Source organism: Pseudorasbora parva, chromosome 15 (assembly GCF_024679245.1).
Source record: "Pseudorasbora parva isolate DD20220531a chromosome 15, ASM2467924v1, whole genome shotgun sequence".
Lineage (NCBI taxonomy): Eukaryota > Metazoa > Chordata > Actinopteri > Cypriniformes > Gobionidae > Pseudorasbora > Pseudorasbora parva.
The window spans coordinates 4,285,569-4,300,718 of NC_090186.1; the positions used below are offsets into that span (position 1 = coordinate 4,285,569).

At 39.6% G+C, this 15,150-nt stretch overlaps 1 protein-coding gene across 1 annotated transcript; it reads left to right on the forward strand.

Annotated features, from left to right (window-relative positions):
• Window positions 1-2,732: 2,732 nt before the first annotated feature.
• On the forward strand, window positions 2,733-14,011 carry LOC137040940 (leukocyte elastase inhibitor-like). The gene is made up of 6 exons (XM_067416783.1): window positions 2,733-3,081; window positions 6,922-7,059; window positions 7,142-7,259; window positions 7,397-7,539; window positions 10,172-10,339; window positions 10,426-14,011. The coding sequence occupies exons 1-6, from the start codon at window positions 2,848-2,850 to the stop codon at window positions 10,840-10,842; spliced, it is 1,218 nt and encodes a 405-aa protein (XP_067272884.1). The 5' UTR covers window positions 2,733-2,847; the 3' UTR covers window positions 10,843-14,011.
• Window positions 14,012-15,150: the final 1,139 nt, after the last annotated feature.

Genomic DNA, 15,150 nt, shown 5'->3' on the forward strand with positions numbered 1-15,150 from the left:
TCCGGATCAGCAACTGAGTTGCGCGAATGTTTATATCTGTTCGCTGCATTTCGGTGCCGACTGTTTCATAAACAAGGCCCAGCTCGACGCCGGATTTTCCCGATCGCCTAATGCTGAAGGATGGAGCAGTCCCAACGTTAGAAGGGTGAGTGAGACTGCTTTTAGTCCGCTTACTGTCTACACAAACCACGCGTAAACACACAAACACACGTGCACAACTGCACTTCCCACATGTACACCTTCAAAGACAAAAATACGACGATATAATTCAAGTATAAATATGTAAATAACACAAGCCGCTAAGCATATTATATAGTTAGTGTATAACTTGTAACTTACCACATACAGACGTCCTGCTCTAGTCGTTTTTGCTGCTGCTCCTGTTCAACTGCAGCCTCTGGGTCTGATTCCGGATCATAGATGTATGGCTGTATCTGATTAAAAGCCATATTTTTATTTTGAATAAAGTTTTTTTCCGCTGTTAGGGATGACGCTCGACTCAACACACAGCGCGCTGCTGCACACGTCATTATTTAGCTCCGCTCACACGACACGCCCCCACCCGCTCGGCTTTTTTCGGAAAGACTCGGAACAGCGCATCTTTCTTATATAATTAAAAAAATAAAAACTTTTTGGAGATATGCAGGATGCAATGCTACTCTATAGGTACTCAAGATTGACATGACACTGACTGAAACTGAGTGTTTCACCCCCCCCTTTAAGAAACTTTAATTAATATTGTCACATAACAAATCCGCTTCAAATTGAATTAAAAATGAAATTACAACATTGAAATAAAATGTAAAGTGTGTACAGATATAAAATCGTGAATATAAATAATTGGGAATCATGTTCATCAAAACAGTGCACATTTAATTTATCTAACTAATTAATGAAAATATATGAACTTATCTTAAAACATCTGCAACCAGTGGCTTTGCCTTTTGCATTGACCTTTCAAAATGACAGTTTGGGAGCGAATTTAAACGAATCAAGGCGGGAAGCTCGTGAAAGCGCTGGGTAGAATCAACCAAGCATTGCGACCCAGCAGGTTTAACCCAACGACTGGAAATTTGAAACTACCCAATGGTGTTTAAATTGTGATAAAATAAACCAACAAAAATTACCCAACAGTCTTAACCCAGCATTTTGGGTTAAAAAATAACCCAGCATTATTTAGAGTGCTTGCACTGATTGGTTGATTCACACCTGAACTTCTCCCGAACTTTGTTAAATAAAACTGAATTTATAGTTTAGGCTATGTCGTTAAGAAAGGTGTTTGATAACTTAATTCAGGTAGGAAGGCCACAGGTAAATTACATTTTATTATAATGGGTTTACGGGAGGATTATTAATTGTTATTTTTTTAAAACAAAAGACAAACGACAATCCACCTGTCACAGTGACCACGCCCTTAATTACGCAGAACTTTATAATGTAAACGAATGAGAGAAAAATCACCTGCCTCAGTTGTCAGGAAGTGCAAATATAGACCAAAAGCACAATTTGGACCATGCTGTAAAGATGTGTTTTTTTTGTTTTTTTGCTGTAAAGTTGGGCATTTTATATGAGGCTCAATGAGATTCTGCTCCTTCTGGAGTCTGTGCAGTTTAACTCACTTCTGTATTGGCTTCTAGAGAAACTGCAGGATGTTGCCGCCATAGATATCCATAATAAAGGCTAGATGTCTCGTGCGCGCTATTGGCCAATGGAGGTCGCCGTCCGCAACTTGCGGCCATCTTGTCACAGGCAGCTCGCTCACTCGTAACAGTGTGTTTTAATGGTGCATGTACTTTTAAATAACCATAACTTGCTCGATTTTCAACTGATTTTCAAACTGTTTCGTTTGTTATAAATGTCAGAGATGTAGTTATGACACTACATACTTATGAATAATTATAACCATGGACTTTAATATGAAAGTAACATTGAACAGTACAGATGGGTGCAATGAACACACACACACACACACACACACAAACACACACACACACACACAAGGTATTTATGTTAAATCAATATATAGGCTACTAAAACTGTGTACCGAATGGCAACATGAGAAATTATATATATTTATACACATATACAGCTCTGAATTTTTTTCCCAGAGCTAGCTCTAAATATATATATATATATATATATATATATATATATATATATATATATATATATATATATATATATATATATATATATATATATGCTTTTTTAATAAGAATATAATAAAATAATTTGTATTTAAAAAAAAAATTAAACAAACAAAACATGCAAACTAAGTTTAGTTTAACTAGACAAAAGATTGGTTGTCATAAAATCGTTATTGGTGTCAATAAAACTGAACAGCTTTGAACAGCTCGATTGTGGTCTCAGCCCCCTTGATAACGTGCACATAAGTTAGCCGTAATACACAAGCTGCACGATTAAGTCGTTTATCGAAACGAAAAGCTGCAATTTCAACGTGTTAAAGCATCCTGATTTGTAGCCATGTTAATAACGTTTGTAAGAAACCAAACCATTTGTAAATCCGTCAAGATTTCAGCGAGATAAGAGTATTTATGTTCGGACAGACCACTCATCTTCCATCAGGTTCCACAGAGCCCAACAGAAAGCCTGCCTGTGACAAGATGGCCGCCGGTAATGCCGATGGTGACTCCGCCTTAAGATATCTAGTCCTTATTATGGATATCTATGGTTGCCGCTTGCAGTGCTGCTCAGAAACGCCTCCGACGCCTCGTTTGTCAGTGGTCACGTGATTTCTCCGTTAATAACACAATACTCGACTCGGGGCTTCATTTGGCACACTCATCCTCCTTATTCTCGACACAAACTCCGACAGCTCGGGTCAAAATGTCACGTCACTACTTAAACCCGACGTTTTGGCTTGTATTTGTCGCAGTGTCTTCATCCCCAGCTATGGAGGGTCTCAGTCGCGCTAACAGTCTCTTCGCTCTGGATCTCTATCGGGCTCTGAGCGCGAGTAACGCGGAGGGAAACATGTTCTTTTCCCCGCTGAGCGTCAGCGCCGCGCTCGCTATGGTCTACTTGGGAGCCCGAGGAGACACAGCCAAAGAAATGGAGAAGGTATGATGAGGAATACTATTTCAAGACATTTTAAATACATTAGCCTACTTGACAAACTTCAGAAGTCAATCATAAACCTTACTTTTACACAGTTTTTTTAAAATGTAAACATCACCCTAGACGCATCTCTTCTATAGGCTACTTTTGCATAATATCGCGCATGACGCGTTAAACCAACTTTTAAAAACGTTAGACCCAAATATGGCGTTTTTAAACCTCAAAAACGCGTCCTAAACTGATTAAAAGATAAACGGCACATTCTTATTTCAGTGCTGTTATTTAAACGGTCAAGTTTGCCTCGTAAATTGAGTTTACAGCATCAACAGCCAGCCAAAGAGGGCAAGATATCAACTGAAATATGCATTTTAAACACTTAGCTATTATCTATGGAGAGTGCCAAATATAAATAATATGAATAATCAATTTAACAATTCAAACATAAAATTATATAATATAAATAAATCACTTTTAAATGGACAAATTATACATATTTACAGTTGTTTATTTAATTTGTGTTTTTAAATGTAGTTTATTAAAACGATACATTTACAAAAACTTTTTAAATGTATAAATAAACTATTTAATTCATTGTTTGTTTTAGCTAATTTCAAATGTTGGCATAAATCAAATCATGTTTACAATATAGGTTCACGAATACAACTTGTAATTACAGGGCTCGACAAGGAGTGCCCGATTGGCCCGGCCGGGGCCAGTGTGAAAGATTCGGGTCAGTTGACGGAAATATCACTTGCCCGCTCGGGCCAGTGCTGCATCTTCACTGAAATTGATCATTTGTAAGCTTTGCCTATTTAAGTATTCAAGCGCTCCTAGACAACAATGTCTCCTTAGTTTAGTTCTCGCGTGGTACAGCAACACGCACCCACACCACGAGTCTCTCAGCACGCGAATATTCACTCAGAATAGTCAAAATGCAGGTCTCGTAAACATAGTCAGTTATGTCTTTTAAATGAACGTAATCATGAAATATGCCAGTCACTGTCAGCGTTTTTGTCATTTTCATAAGTTTCATAGCCCACCGAATTATCAAAACATGCAATTATATCAAAAGAAAGAACAAACCTTCTGCTTTATTCTAGCGTCATGCATTCTTTATTTATCAACACTTGAATGTGTGGGTACGTTTCATTTAAAAGCTGAGAAAAATTAGCATTTTTGAAAAATACTAACTTTAACGTTACATCCAGATGGGATTTAAAAACGATGATCAAAACACAGATGGAGTAACTGTTAGATCGAGTCGATTAGCACCTCAAAGCTTCTGTCTTAAAGCTCGTCCTGAGGCGACATCTCTTTCGATAACAGGCGCTTTTTATTAAGATGCTGTTTATTGCTGATTATCGTATTATTTTTCATATGCAGCATCTCCTTCTATGAGAGAGTGGGCTTCTGCTTCTTCTTCTCCTGTGTTTTAATCAGGAGATTCTGTACTCGTTCAGGAGATGGGTCATAGCGCCCCCTACTGTATAACAGTGAAAACGAGGAAATCCTGGAAATATTCGTCAATGGGGGAGTCTTTGGTTCTCATAAAAGACGGGAAAAACTGCTCAACTGAATAACTTTAATATGGGTGAATCTATATATGATATTTTACATTTGATATGACATTTTACTTTCAATTACTATTTCTGTAGCCTGAAAATCTATTTCAGACCTAGGCTATATAAAAAAACCTCAAAATAACTTTTTTTGTGTGTGTTTGTGCTGTTGCTGTTGCTCATAATTCTATTATTTGTTCTTACCAGTTTTGTTTTCTATTTACAATTATTTCATAATTCTATTATTTGTTGACCAGTACAAATTTTGGCAGGGCAAGTAAAAATTTGAACCACTGGCCCGATTGGGCCAGGAGAAAAAATCCTTACCGTTGAGCCCTGAATTAGCTTAATAGCACAAATATTTCTGCCTGTTTTATTTAGGTGGATAGCCATTTATCCACTGTGTGTTAGTCATCATGTCACCTAAGCACCGCCCACGTCCCGCGTCTTTGCCCATTTTCTGTTGACACAACGGCCAGCTCGTCTCTACTTTACGCTTCAAAACGGCTCTTCAGAATCCTATGAGTGACGTCCAAGCGGCAACCTCCCGCGATCTCTCTTGAAGCCAATACGGAAGTAATGTAAACTGCAATTCCTCGACTGGCTTTTATGGACGGGTCCAGAAGGGAGCAGAATCTCATTGAGACCCATGTTAAAATTTTCAACTATACAGCAAAAAAAAAAAACCATATCTTTACAGCCTGGTACAAATTGTGGTTTTGGCATATACCGTATTTAGACTTGAACTCCCTGCCGGGAGAGGCTCAGCCGCACGAGACGAACGCTGTGTGACTCGTTCTCCGCTGCATGTTTTACTACATGCTGTTTGTATTTTGCAGAATAAGATTTTCTTTATGGGGGCATTTTGTTTGTGTTCAGTCTTTCTAAGTTGTTGTCTATAAGTAAATATTAGGCTACAGGAGCAGCATAGAGCGCATTCTCGCGGCTATATGTTTATTCTTGTCAGTCAGTATGAATTAAATTTGATATATAAGTCGCACCTGACTATAAGTCGCAGGACCAGCCAAACTATGAAAAAAAGTGCGACTTATAGTCCGGAAAATACGGTAAGGCTAATTTTGCCCTTCATGACAACTGAGTTGGTGATTTTGATTTTTATGACTCTCATTTACATTATATAAAGCCGTACATTTCTGCATATTTAAGGGCGTGGTTACTTTGAGTAGCAGGTGGATAGCCGTTTATCCGCCGTCTATATTCCTTGTGTCACCTAAGCTCCGCCCACGTCCCGCCTCGTAGCCTGTTATAAAGTTATCTGGGAGTGGCATGCGATGACGCGCTCGCAAGATGGCAACGCCCAGCTTGTCTCTACTCTACGCTTCAAAACAGCTTATTGGAATCCTATGGGTGACGTCACGGACACTACATCCATATTTTTTTACAGTCTGACACATCGTCTGAGAAGAACTATTGTGTGATTGGTCAGAAATTTATAGTGGGCGCGGTTAATCACTGATCAGGCATAACATTATGAGGTGAAGTGAATAACACTGATAATCTCTTCATCACAGCACCTTTTAGTGGGTAGAATATATTAGGCAGCAAGTAAACATTTTGTTCTCAAAGTTGATGTGTTAGAAGCAAGACAAAAAGGCTAGCGGATTTGAACACATGGCCCCAGGATGCACTACGGGACAAAGGCGAGCTGGTGGAGGCAGTGTGAGGCTTTGGGCAATGTTCTGCTGGGAAACCTTGGGTCCTCCATCCATGTGGATGTTACTTTGACACGCTCCACCTACCTAAGCATTGCTGAGACCATGATCAGTCTTTCATGAAACGGTATTCTGGTGGCTGTGGCTCTTTCAGCAGAATAATGCTCCTGACACAAAGCAAAAATGGTTCAGGAATAGTTTTGAGGAGCACAACATCGAGTTTGAGGTGTTGACTCTGCCTCCAAATCCCCCAGATCTCAATCCAATCGAGCATCTGTGGGATGTGCTGAACAAACAAGTCCGATCCACGGAGGCCCCACCCGATAACTTACAGGACTTAAAGGATCTGTTGCTAACATCTTGGTGCCACATACCACAGGACATCTTCAGGGGTCTAGTGGAGTCCATGCCTTGACGGGTCAGCAAAAGGGGGACCAACACAATATTAGGTCATATTATGCCTGATCGGTGCATATTAATGGTTTTTAAAAATAGTCTGTATTTTTTTTATAGACATCATTTTTTTTTTTTTTTAGATTTAAAAAAAAAAGTGTAACATGTCCTTGAGTTTTTTTTTTTTTTAGATTCACCTGTTGTCTTGCCCTGTGCAGGTTTTGTCCTTCAGTTCTGTCTCTGATGTTCACTCTCATTTTGAGTCCCTCACCTCATCGATCAACAGTCCATCAGCCTTCTACATCCTCAAACTGGCCAACCGCCTCTATGGAGAGAAAACCTTCAGCTTCTTACCCGTGAGTCCATTCGGCCTGTAATAATGAGACATGTTGATGCTCTCTGTGTGCTGTGAGACGGTGGCTTTATTTTGTGCTGCAGGAGTATCTGGAGTCCACGCTGAAGCTGTACCACGCTGAGCTTCAGGCTGTGGACTTCATTGGAGCGGCTGAGGACTCACGAAAGCTCATTAACACATGGGTGGAGGAGCAGACGGAGAGTGAGAACAACACTTCATATACACTTCTGTTTCAAATAAAACAATTACATGAAAATCAGTTTAGACCTGTTTCTAGTATACAAGCTTGATCTTTAGACAAAGATGTGAAGTCAGAAACAAAAACTTGTGTTTTTCAGATAAAATCAAAGATCTTCTCAAGCCAGAAATGGTGAAGTATAAGCCCCGTTTGGTTCTGGTTAATGTCATCTACTTCAAAAATGACTGGATGCTCTACTTTGAAGCCAAAGATACTCAAGAAATGCCCTTTAAGATAAACCAGGTACAATCCACTTTTTGTTTCAAGGGTGATGCTAACTGGAGATCATTTTTTACAATCTTTTACAATTGATTGTGCTTACCCACACATGCACTAATTTACAGAAAGTATTCACAGTGCTTAATTTATTTTTCCACATTATGTTACGAGAAAACATTCTTGTATATTATACAAAACATATATGTACAGTAGTATCCACAGCCTTAATATTTTGTTGAAGCACCTTTGGCACCAATTACAGCCTAGAGTCTTTTTGGGCACACCTATTTTTGGGCAGTTTGTCCCATTCTTCTTCACAGGACGTCTCAAGCTCCATCAGGTTGGATGAGGAGAGTCAGTGCACAGACACTTTCAGATCTCTCCAGAGATGTTCAATCGGGTTCAGGTCTGAGCTCTGGCTGGGCCACTTGAGGACATTCACAGAGTTGTCCCGTAGCCACTTCTTTGTTATCTTGGCTGTGTGCTTTAGGTCATGGTCGTGTTGGAAGATGAACCTTCGCCCCACTCTGAGGTCCAGAGCGCTCTGGAGCAGGTTTTCATCAAGGATGTCTCTGAACATGCTGCATTCATCTTTCCCTCAATCCTAAATAGTCTTAGATCCTGCCACTGACAAACATCCCCACAGCATGATGCTGCCACCACCAAGGTTCACTGTAGGGATGGGAATGGCCAGGTGATGAGCGGTGCCTGGTTTCTTACAGACAAATAGATTTTTCGAAAAATGTCAAAGGCCATGAATCTTTTTCATATTATTTCCACAAACATTGAACATAAGATTAATGTAAATCTAATTAAAAGCCTTCTCCACTAGATGCCACCCATTTGCCTTGCACAATGTTGTAAGGAGCGTCGTGTAGCCTAGAAATCTAGACGCACCCTAGCGGCAGCAAATTTAATCTGCCCGCAAATGTGGTCTAGGAACTCTTAATACCCTTCTGAGCTGTATTCCTCACAATCTGGACGGCCCAATCACATCATTTAGACTATAGAGTCGGCGGGCGGGGCCATAATGACGACGGCCGAGTTGCTTCTAGTAAACACAGAAACTGGCGAACGGCGGTCTTTCGAATCAGCTTTGACCGCGACTCTGGAAGACTTGGAGTTAAGCTTTTCTCGGAGAAAAGAACAAAGAACGGCACTGAAGTCATTTTTAAAAAGGGAAGATGTGTTCGGAGTTTAGCCGACCTGATACGGTGAATGTTTAATCAGTCAACGAGCTCTTTCATCCTCTTTGCTCTGGTTGGTGTAGCGCTATCCTATCGCGTGCAGAGGGAGTTTGAAAGACAACCGTTTATCCCGCCCCTCGGATTGATCTCTCAATGGTGAGTTTCCAGACCAAACATCTTGATGTGGGTCTGGCTTGTCAGGCTAAGCGTCAGGTGCATCTGTCATTCATTTATTCAGTGCTTAAATGGCGGTTTCCGGTGCATTGTCTCCTTTTGTAATGCTGAGGGGAAATGCTGTAATATTACTACAAATCTCAAACTTATATTGTATTCACAATATAATGTATATCAAATGTTGAAAGCAAGACATTTTGAAATGTCATGCCAAATATTGGCTCATTTTGAATTTCATGTGAGCTACACATTCCCAAAAAGTTGGAACAGGTTGCAATTAGAGCCTGGAAAAGTTTAATGCACACATAAGGGACAGCTGGATGACCATTTTCCAATTTATTAGGTCAGTTGCTCAATATGTTTGGGTATAAAAAGTGCCTCTCAGAATGGCAGTGCCTCTCAGAAGTCAAGATGGGCAGAGGATCACCAATTCCCCCAATGGTCCGGAGAAAATTAGGGGAGCAATATCAGAAAGGAGTTTCTCAGAGAAAAATTGCAAATAGTTTGAAGTTATCATCATCTACAGAGCATAATATCATCCAAAGATTCAGAGAATCATACTGGACGCCCGCGATCTTCGGGCCCTTAGACGGCACTGCATCACACACAGCAAAGCTACTGTAATAGAAATCACAACATGGACTCTGGGATACTTCCAGAAAACTTGTCAGAGAACACAATCCACCGTGCCATTCGCCTCTGCTGAATAAAACTCTAGAGGTCAAAAAAGAGCTGCAGAACTTCATGTCACACACCTTACCCCTTCACCATTGCTACTGTAACAGTCCAGTGTCTTCTGTAATTTATTCTGGCCCAATCAGAAGTCAGCCAGCAGAGTTGGTGTAAATATCATTTGCCATTGTAATGTTTTTTTTTTACTTTGTCGCTTTACTGAATAAGAGACAAACATTAGTCAATTATCTTTTATAAAGGTTTTTTTCTTGCAAGAAAGAGCCATAGTCATCAGCGCCTGCATCGAGTGTGAACTGAAGACATGACAGAAGTCACAATCTCTTATACCACCATTGTCAAAACAATCCCTCTCAGTAGTTTTCCACACATGGTAAGAGTGTTAAACATAGCACAGAAGTGTCCTGCATGGCAGAGACCCATATTAGCTCCTGTATGAATACAAACACACTCTAAATAATCAATGTTCTTCATCAGTGATTGCAATTTTTCCACAACACCAAACAAGGCGGGTTATTTGCACATGATGTAAATAGATACTCTGTAAAAGGTAATTTTGTATAATCTGTGTATTTCTTCGTCTGATAACATTTGTCTTCCATCAGAATGAGAGCCGGCCTGTGGAAATGATGTACAAGGAGGAAAGGTTCCCCTTCAGAAGCATCCCAGAGCATGATCTGCAGGTGCTGGAGTTGCCTTATAGAAAATATGAGCTCAGCATGTTCATCCTTCTTCCAAACGAAACTCAGGACGGCTCTGATCCTCTTCTGAAGGTCAGCAAAAGTCCCATAATCAGATAGTTTGTTGCCATGTATGTTATTTTTCAGCATTTGTGTGTGTGTGTGTGTGTGTTTGACAGCTGGAGAGTGAGTTGACCCTTGATAAGCTGCTTGACTGGACCGATAGTGATAACATGTCAACGTGGATAGATGTCAAAGTCTATTTGCCAAAGTTCAAGGTGGAGTTTGAGAGCTCCCTATCAGACACACTGCACAGGATGGGTATGAGCTCTGTGTTCGGGGAATCAAAGGCTGATCTGACCGGCATGAGCAGTCAGGATGGCCTCTTCATTTCAGAGATGGTTCACAAGGCCTTTGTGAACGTGAATGAGGAAGGCACTGAGGTGGCAGTCACAGGCACTATACTCGTTACGGATGGCTGGGACGTGGTTACAGCATCCCAGATTTTCAGGGCTGATCACCCCTTCATTTTCTTTATCAGACACAACCCCACTAATAGCATCCTCTTTCTTGGCAGATTCAGAGGCCCATCCTAGAAACTTTTTTTCCTATGTGCCCTCAAATGAAGAAATACAGTGGCTATGGAAAGTACACTCATATATTTAACTTAGGTGCTTTCCATTTCTTCTAGCACTGGTTCTTAGGGTTGGGCATCGAGAACCGGTTCCAACTTGGAACCGTTTAAAAAATAACGATTCCATCGGAATCGTTTAGAAAATTTGTTTTCGGTTCCGATCTTCGGTTCCAAACGCGCAAGTTTTGGTTTCCATGGCCACCTGATTTCCGGTGCGCGCCCGCTTGTTCTTTTAGCCATGGAAGCCCGGTAAACGGCGCTCTGAAGTGTGGATTTATTTCACTTTTAAAAAGCCTGGGTCGAAACAGTGCAACTAGTGTTGTCAAAAATATAGATACTGAAATATCTGAAAAGATACGATAGCCTGCTCAGTTTCTACAGTAGCCTATCGATCCCAGCTGCGCCCTCCTCTCCTCTCTTTCTCTGACCGACAGAGAGTTGACGCGCAGCCGCATATTCTCACTCAGCCCGGTTAACCTCTGAACACGACGGACGCTCGTTCTGCTGGACTTTTCCTTACGACAGCGTGTTAGTGTTAGTGTGTGTGATCGGTCTGAATTTTGCGCGGGATTGCACATAATTCTACGAATCCCTCAGATTTCAGGCTCACATCTGAAGCACACACACACACACACACACACACACACACACACACACACACACACACACACACACACATACCATAATAAAGCCACCTCTGACATACAAGTGCAAATATTCGCTTCTTTTTCCAGCTTATTATTAGTCAAATACAATCAACCAACTTCTCAGTGCACATTTAGAAGAGTATTAATGTGTAAACAGTCGTGAACAATTCAGGAAGAAATGAAGAATGAGTAACAGGAGCAGTGTTCAGGATCCATGAGTGCGGCAGTTCTTAAAGGGACAGCAGTCATTTGTTATTCAAAGTCAAACTACAAAAAACATTATCCAATGTTATTTTAAATTTAATTAGCCACTTTGCGTTTTTAAATTCAGTTTCTTACCTGAATGTTAGACCTACCTGAAAAAATAAAGCAGTATTTTATTTATATATTTTATTCTATTTTATTTATTTATGCTATTTTTTGTAATATGTTTATTTGTTCTTATGTAATTACTGTTTAGTCGTCTTTTTAAATTCAATTTACCATTCGAAATCAAGCTTACTTGTGCTGTGTGTAAGCTATTGCAACACAATTACCCCGTTGTAAAAATACATTGAGTTAGCAAATATTTGTGAGATAATTTTAATAGTAATTGATCAATGTTTATATAAGAGAAAAAGCTTAAAAGCTTTATCATATAAAGTGATCTCTTCAGAAGAAATTTTTGATTGCCTAGACTTTCAAAAGACAGACAAAAAAAAAAAATATTATATAAAAAATATCTAATTGACAGTATATGCAGTGTTTTCCCCCGTGGTATTGAAAATAGCATTGAATATCGATGTGGCATGTTTTGACTCCACCCCTCAAAGAATCGGAATCGAGAATCGAAAAGAACCGGAATCGAAAGTAAGAATCGGAATCGGAATCAGAATTGTTCAAATCAAAACGATGCCCAACCCTACTGGTTCTACACCTTCATTTGAGTCCAGCGGTGTTTGATTATACTAATTGGACTTGATCAGGAAAGCCACACACCTGTCTATACAAGACCTTACAGCTCACAGTGCATGTCAGAGCAAATGAGAATCATGAGGTCAAAGGAACTGCCTGAAGAGCTCAGAGACAGAATTGTGGCAAGGCACAGATCTGGCCACGGTTACAAAAATAATTATTTTATTCAAGAAATAAAAAAAGTGCCCTCCATAATCATTAAATGGAAGATGTTGGGGACGACCAGAACTCCTCCTAGAGCTGGCCGTCCAGCCAAACTGAGCTATCGGGGGAGAAGAGCCTCCTTGGTGAGAGAGTTAAAGAAGAACCCAAAGATCACTGTGGCTGAGCTCCAGAGATGCAGATGGGAGAACGTTGTAGAAGGTCAACCATCACTGCAGCCCTCCACCAGCCCTCTGCTTTATGGCAGAGTGGCCTGACGGAAGCCTCTCCTCAGTGCAAGACACATGGAAGTTAGCTAAAAAAAACACCTGAAGGACTCCAAGATGGTGAGAAATAAGATTTTCTGGTCTGATGAGATCAAGATAGAATATTTTAGCCTTACTTCTAAGCAGTATGTGTGAATATAAATATAGCCTGTCCAATACAGTCCCAACAGTGAAGCATGGTGGTGGCAGCATCATGCTGTGGGGGTGTTTTTCAGCTGCAGGGACAGGGTGACTGGTTGCAATCGAGGGAAAGATGAATGCGACCAAATGTAGGCATATCCTGGACGAAAACTGTTTTCGGTTGTCCTTCAGGTGTTTTTTTTTTTTAGCTAACTTTTATGTGTCTTGCCAGAGTGCTCAAGACCTCAGACTGGGCCGAAGGTTCACCTTCCAACATGACAATGACAAGCACACAGCTAAAATAACGAAGGTGTGGCTTCACAACAGCTCCGTGACTGTTCTTGAATGGCCCAGCCAGAGCCCTGACTTAAACCCAATTGAGCATCTCTGGAGAGACCTCAAAATGGCTGTCCACCAACGTTTACCATCCAACCTGACAGAACTGGAGGGGATCTGCAAGGAGGAATGGCAGAGGATCCCCAAATCCAGGTGTGAAAAACTTGTTGCACCTTTCCAAAAAGACTAATTTGCTGTATTAGATCAAAAGGGTGCTTTTACTAAATACTAAGCAAAGTGTCTGAATGCTTAGAACCATGTGAAATTTCAGTTTTTCTTTTTTAAAGGGGTGCTGTGTGTACATTAATGAGAAAAAAAGAACTTAAATGATTTTAGCAAATGGCTGCTATATAACAAAGAGTGAAAAATTTAAGGGGATCTGAATACTTTCTGTACCCTCTGTATATTCTCTGAATGTCTTCACAAATTAGACTATTTCAGATCACTTATAGAAAGAATTACAATAATATTAAATATCAAACCACAATATGTAATTTTGCTTATTCAAAACAAAGGCGTAGCTTGATGACGCCTGGACTTTTAGCCAAAGCTTTATTTTTGTATTGCACTCATTATATTGCACTATTAATGAAGTTTGTTTCTCTTTATGTTTATATACAATAAACATTTGGATTTGCATACTACATTATTGTCTTGTGCGCTATCCATGTGTGCAAAGCAAGGCTATTATCAGGCTGTTGGAAAAACGAAGACAGGCCAATACAGATTTATATGAACATTTTTCAAAACTATAAATTGCAACGTATTATAGAAAGTCTTAAACTGTAAAAACATGATTCTTTGATCTAGCTGAGTGTTAACCTGGAGTTCATGCACACAAAACATAATATAATTGTGTAAAAAAAAAGCTTATCATAAAATATCTTAAAGCAGATCCTTTAAGTCCTGTAAGTTGGGAGGTGGGGCGCCTGACTTGTTCGTTCAGCACATCCTATATGCAAAAAACTGGAGAGGGGTCATATTTGGCCACAAAATTTGTAATTTTTTTTATTCACCCTCTTGTTTTGCCGTGTGGCATCTTTTTGATCACCAGGCAGATGGCTACGCAAAGGTCCTAAAGATGGCGGCTGTGACAAAAAAGTCAAATAATATATAATTTGTATATTAATATATAAAGTATTAATAAAAATGTGAGGGGTGTGTCAATCCAAAAATCTTACATACTGTGCCTTTAACAACAGCAATGATCCTTAGATTGTATGTTTGTCTCAGATAGTTAGGAAACACTGGCTATTGAAGGGTGTTGTCTTTACAGTAACTCTTTCCCTATTTTTTTACACTATTTGTCCAACTAATTCTGTGAAAGAAACATGACACATGAAGTATTGCACAGTTTTCTTCAGTTCAACTTTCTTTGGGATGATCGCTTAAACCACATCAAGTTTGTAGCGTTTCTGTTACTAGTGCGCTCATTATATCGCACTTTTAATGAAGTTTGTTTATGGACAATAAACACTTAGAATTGTAATATACCTGTACTTATCATGTACACTTATCAATAATTTAAAATAAAAAAAAAGACAGGCCAACAGATTTATATGAACACAAAAATACTATGCATTTCAATGTATTATGGGAAGTCTTAAACTGTAAAAACAATCTAGCTGAGTGTGAACCTGGAGTTCATGCACACAAAACATATAATTGTGTAAAATAAGCTTATCATAAAGTTCAGTGAACAAACCAGAAATCTTGAATGAAGCCAATGAATTTATTACAGTATATGAAATATCATATTTTCTCATATAACAGTAATAATAAAAA